The sequence below is a fragment of the Phalaenopsis equestris genome, unplaced genomic scaffold (assembly GCF_001263595.1).
Source record: "Phalaenopsis equestris unplaced genomic scaffold, ASM126359v1 Scaffold000002, whole genome shotgun sequence".
NCBI lineage: Eukaryota > Viridiplantae > Streptophyta > Magnoliopsida > Asparagales > Orchidaceae > Phalaenopsis > Phalaenopsis equestris.
This window is the reverse complement of record NW_018164444.1, coordinates 42,096,029-42,102,169: the sequence shown is the minus strand read 5'-3', so window position 1 is coordinate 42,102,169 and position 6,141 is coordinate 42,096,029. Positions and strand designations below refer to the sequence as shown.

The 6,141-nt window shown below is 34.1% G+C and overlaps 1 protein-coding gene across 1 annotated transcript in view; it reads right to left on the bottom strand.

Annotated features, from left to right (window-relative positions):
- LOC110022057 (mediator of RNA polymerase II transcription subunit 14) overlaps positions 1-4,984 on the bottom strand; it is a gene marked incomplete in the record, with an annotated part of 35,012 nt that extends 30,028 nt beyond the window's left edge. Inside the window, 1 exon segment of the mRNA XM_020720839.1 lies at positions 4,614-4,984. Coding sequence (XP_020576498.1) covers positions 4,614-4,829 — 216 coding nt within the window.
- Between the last annotated feature and the right edge of the window lie 1,157 nt (positions 4,985-6,141).

Here is a 6,141-nt window from a genome sequence, read left to right as displayed (position 1 = left end):
CTAGCAATGTTGAGCTCATACGATGTGATAGTGGAAATATGATTAGGTGCGGACGTCGTTGTTCGATCTCGACTGTCAAAAATTTAGGCTGGGTCCCACTCTAACAATAAAAAAATAAAAAAAAAAGTATTTCGGTGGTCTAGATTGGACACCACACGTAAATTTGCATGCGGTGTCCATACACAAGAAGCACTCGTGACAGTGGCGGGTCAGTGTTGGGAGAGAATATTATGTGTAGTATTTGCATGTGTGAATTGATAGTATTGAGGTGGTATTCATCTCAATATCTCCCAATAACACCTATTTGTACCTAAGCTGCACGTGACTCATCATCACGTAATATTTTTACCTACGAGGTTGCGGTGCCCATGTGCTTTTTCTCTTTCTCGGGTCCACGTGTGGGGAACGAGAGATGGAAGAAGAGGTTTGAGGTTGGGTTAAGAGTGAAGGCGCTGCAAGTGATGAATGTACACGATAGCATGCTGAGGATCCAGGTGATTTTTTTCAATGAGAGGTTGCCTGAGGTTGCAGGGGCTGACTTAGGTAAGGTTCAAGAGGGTAATTGCTCCCCCTCAAATTCAAATTTTTACCTATAATGAGATAGCAATTTGGTCTTTTGCTTCATCTGAAATACCAGTTTTGGTCCTCCTTAAATATTACTTTGCCCTTCATTGCCTTAGCCTCTTCCACAGTGGTTCTAAGGGGCAGTTTACCCTCTAAGAAAAAGATGCCAGTTTCAACCCCGAGAGGTTCTGAGGAGGATGGCAGTGTTTGCTCCATACAAAATTGTTACATGTATATATGCATAATATTTATATTTATAATTTTTTGGAAAATTATGATCTTTGTCACCTACCTTGTTCTATACCCAATGCCACCTAACTCGTGCCCCTATCCCCATTTCTCTCCAAATAAAGTGCTCCCTCCCTGCCTCCCTCTCAAACGACCATATAAACATCCATCGATACCAACTATCATCAACTTATATGAGTACGAATTTTTCAACATTTCTAGTTAGATGTTTCACGTAGAATTAAATAGCGAGGGATTAGCATGTGCATTTTTTCCGACCAGGAACATGTCATCATACTCACATAATTTTTACAAGTGATTTATGTTGATTGAAATATCTCTTTTTTGCATCTAGTTACAGCATATTAGAGCACTAGCAGAATACCTATAACATAGAGTTTTATGTAATTTCTGAAAATATGGTTTACTCGATTTTGATGTTCCTCGCTGCATCATAGAACTTCTGTCAAACTTCAAACATGATCGAGTCGACCACACACTAGACAGTATGAAAATAGAATAGATGAATCTTCCTCTCACATTAGTAGAGTTTGTGGTACTTGTACAACTAATGGTCATACATGATTAACATGTCCACATAAACCGTAGAGTAATACTTAAAAGTATTTCTATTCAAACTTATTTGATATCTTTCAAAGATTTTGACACAATTTAGTGTAGGTACCATGGACCAAGGGAGTGATAATCATTCTAGGAATAAAATTAGATTAATTAGAAATTAAAATCATGCCACTTTTTTTATGGTTGATAAATTAATATGTATGGAAAAATATTTTAATTTAGATTATTTAAAATCAAATTTAATATTATCAACATACAAAAATACAGAAGCTAGAAAAAAAAAATTAATTAGGCTTTGTAAGAAGACAACAATCTCATCCCTATAAGTCTGAACTGCAGTGGGTCACATTTTTCATACATTATTCTAAAATTTTATGTAATTATAATTGAGTAATGCTTTAGAAACTCTTCTATAGAGCTGCCATTCCAAAACGAAAAATTTCCTTCCATATGAAAATAAAAAAAGGAATTGCTTGCTTTTGAATCATATTGCATCCCTATCCACATATAGACTCCCCATACAAAATGGTGAACATCCAATGGGACCACATCACATATCACAGCATACAAACCAATAAATGTCACCATCAATCCACACTTAAGGATAAGGCCTTGGATGTCTGGAGGCATCCATCCCCAACATCTGAACTAAATGAAATGAAACCAGATTCATGTTGCTTTCTAAATCAATTGTTTTGAACTATGACGTTGGCCTTAAAGAGCTCATTCATTAGCAAGTTATAGTCGGTAGCCATCAATGCTAACATTGGATTTTCTTGTTTTTGCCTTTTATCTCCTTCGTATCACTCTTCTTTCAGCCATTATTTCAAAAGAGTTTCAAACTTTCAATTTTAGCTTCTCTCTCTCTTTTATAAGGATGGTTTTGGGACTAGCCTCCACCATAGTGTAAACTGTAAAATGACTTGAGCTCTTGCAAAAATCTTCAAGCAATCCTAAAACAAATTTCAAGAATTTGACTTTATTGCAATGAAATGCTAACTGAGAAGGCATATCACCAGAACTCAGTGGTATACTCATGCATTTATTACTGCTTTTGCCTCAATAGTTGCAACTGCGACCACTTTGCTTGACCAATGGAATAAAGTAGAGCCTTCAATAACCATTTAAATCGTGCCCCAAGTCATTGAATATGGTTCATAGTTTAAAAACCATGTTCCACCACATAAGTGCATCGGACATCAATTAAAATTATGTAAATGATATTTTCTATGCACATTATAGTTTTGGAAGAAGAAATAAGATCTCAAAGAAAATATCATAATTTTTAATCTTTTTAAAAGAATTATGGCAAGAGGCAAATGCACAATATCTCATTGGATTCGATAATATATTGTTACAAGAGTGTTAAACATGAAAGCTTGGGATATCAAGCGGCATGGACAGCATAAGTTTTGGTGGAACAATTTAAATAATTCTAACAAGACTATTTTTTCATAAGAAAGTTCAAAGTCAACATTGAATATAAATCCCTTTTTATTGGTGATTGCGTTGCTTACGAAGTATATTCATAGCAAGGTGTCTTGGTGTATGCTTTTGGAAGATTACATAATTCTAATTGATAAATTTTCAATTGAAGTACACAAAAAATTCCTGAGAATTAGTTGAACAAATATTGAGTATACGATATATTTGTATAATGTTAATAATTATAATTCAACACTATTAGAATGTAAGGTGATACCCATATGTTATAAGTTTAAGAATCTTAAATAGATTATACAGCAGAATGAAGATATAAATTGAAATATAAACTCCTAAAATTAAAGCTTAAGAGTTCAAGTGTAGAAGTGACTTAGAGAACTATGTGTGATAAGATATCATCATGGATTAAAAGTAAATTTTATATAACTATAATTAGCGCCATTTGTATGGATCCCAAAGTTAGGTCGTGAATAAATCATTGAAAATTTAGTGTGACAATAAAGAAAAATTATAAAAAATATGTGGAGCATAACTATGAAGGATAAACTAAAAATAATTATATTAGAGAGAAGCTAGGAGTGAAATTTATTGAACTTAAAAAACACTAAAAAAAAGAAACTTGAGCAATATTTTTAGAATCATATCGAACATTAAAACATTACAAATAAAGGTTCATAAATCAAAGTCTTAATTGGGATCAAATCGAAGGTTAAATCACGAGATATAGATATTATTAAATAAACTAAAATTATTTAAAATATGTGATATTTCCAATAATAATGATAAATAAGTAATAATATGTAAATACTACATGAAATGTAACAAATATAATGAAATAAGTTCATAAATTATCAAATTAAAACACCATATAACCATTGAAATCTCTACTCGAATAAGTTCAACCACTCACAATTTAAGGTTGAGCAGTTATATTGCAATTTGTAAGGATTGATCATGGTTCCCTACAAATCTAAATATTAAATCAGTTCGAACAGGTTTGAAACCCAATACATGGCCCAACAAGTTCAACCACGTGATTCAATTCAATATTCACAATCATGAACTTAGTCAGTTTACACATGTACAACATATGATAAGAAATATACCTGCCAGAAAGTAGTTAAAATTAGTGTAGTGAGTTTGGCAGGGAAAGGGGTGGAACTAAATTTCAATGGATAGAATTTAGTCAAAATGACTTTAAAGGAATTATCTGAACACTTAACATGCATTGACCAAAAAAAGAGAGAATGTGAGGACTCATAAAAACTGACCATTAGTTTGCATAAGACTTGATGATGATGATGATGACCAAAAAGCCACTTTCTTTCATTTGGTGGGATCTAAATTCTCTAATAGTATTTGTTTCCCTAAAAACTAAATTGTTTGCCGATATTAAACTAATAATTGGTTGAATTCGACCAAGCCCGTGACATCCTTAAAGCATGCCAGATGAACTACATCAAAAAAGCAATAAAATTTAGCCCACCTAATGCCAGAGTGACCAATATCACTCATACCCAATCAACAATAGCCATAAGCTGACCGTTGGATAATTAACCAGTATTATTCGGAAATACAATAGGCAGCAAAAATCAGCAAGGAGTAAGGGCACTAAGTTCACTTCGCCAACACGACGAGCTTGATGCACAACAATGATAACAATACTACCATGCAACCCTCTTCAGAAAAACTAATACAAGTTAGGCGAATCAACGAACGAGCTTGTGCGAGCAAGTGAACGAAATCAAAACCCTAGAACCTAAAGGGGGCAAGGGAGAAGAAACCCTAGCGCTGACCTGTAGGCACCATTTCGAGAGGACGTGGAGGCGAAGCATGCGTTGGCGAGACTTGACAATGAACTTGAGGAGGTCAATCTTCTTCTCGGAATCGGATCGCTCCTGGGGAGACTTGTAAGTATCTACGAGCTCCTTCAAAGAGAGATATGACTCCTCTGCCGCTCGCCGGACGAGGGTGGAGAACTCCACCGTCTGTTGCCCTAGTTCCGCCGCCATCCCGCCGTCGCCTTCAGGGGCACGCTTCCCAATCTAACCGGAAGAGGAGATCAAGGTTTCCCTTGCGCTCTCCGCATACTGCTCTGGACTCGTCCGAGCGCGAGCATGCGAGACGCTCAAACGGCCAACAGGTAAGAACCTGAAAAGCGGGTCAACCCTGCCTATGCCGTAACTTGATTGAGTTCTAATGGACTGCAATTCTTATGATAAAAATTTGGGTTTTTTACCAATACAGAATTTTATATATAATATTTTGACTGTTTAAATTTAGAATTTAAATTTCAACCACTCAAAAATTTAATTTCCTTTGAAATAAAAACGATCAATCCGATATATTTAAAATTTTGAATGATTATTAAGTAGTTTAAATGTAAAATTTTAAGTTTGGTTGGTAAATACGTTGTATTTAAGCTTCTGGATGATTGATATATAAAAAAACACGAATTTGGGAGATAAATATATTTGATTTACATAGATACATATAAAGGAGATTAATTTAAAAATGTGAGTAAACAATTAATTTGGGTTTATCATGTATTCGAAGCAAATATTTAATGAATGACAATAGGTAAGGTTGTTTTTGCTATGACATGATAAATATTTAATTCTATATGCCTCGTGTTGCATATAATTGATCAAATATCTCATTATATATTTATTTAGATAAGTATGAAAGAATTGAACTTGTTCTTATATCACATCCATGGAATAGAGTGTTGGAAAGAGAGTTAAATATTTATAGAATACGAAAATAAGTCTCCTTTATTTAGATAAGTATGAAAGAATTGAACTTGTTCGTATATCACATCCATGGAATAGAGTGTTGGAAAGAAAGTTAAATATTTATAGAGTAGGAAAATAAGTCTCTTGTCTTTATATTTCTCAAAAAAAAAGTGAATTTATATTTTACCACCCTTGTATTTATAGAAAGTTAGAGTTGTTTGGTGAAATGTAGATAATGTTTCTTAAGTTTTGAGCTATCAGTCATTAGTTATCAATTGTTTTAAGAGTAGTCGTACAGACGGTCAGGCCATCACTTGTCAATTTTATGCATCTCCTCCTTAGATTGGTGAAACAATTGTCATGGCGGGATATCTCTTCTTATCCCTCGGTCTACTTGCTTTTGTTCAATTGGTTGGCTTGTTATCCTACTCTCTACTTTTGGCCAACTCTTTCCATCTGCTATATTTGGCCCTTTGGCATGTATCTCGCTCGGGACCATTTGATTCCCTTATACATTAGTAGGCTGCAAGTTGAAATAAGAGTGGAATAATTAAACTAAACAGTGGTTAGATCCTTATTTAATGAACTC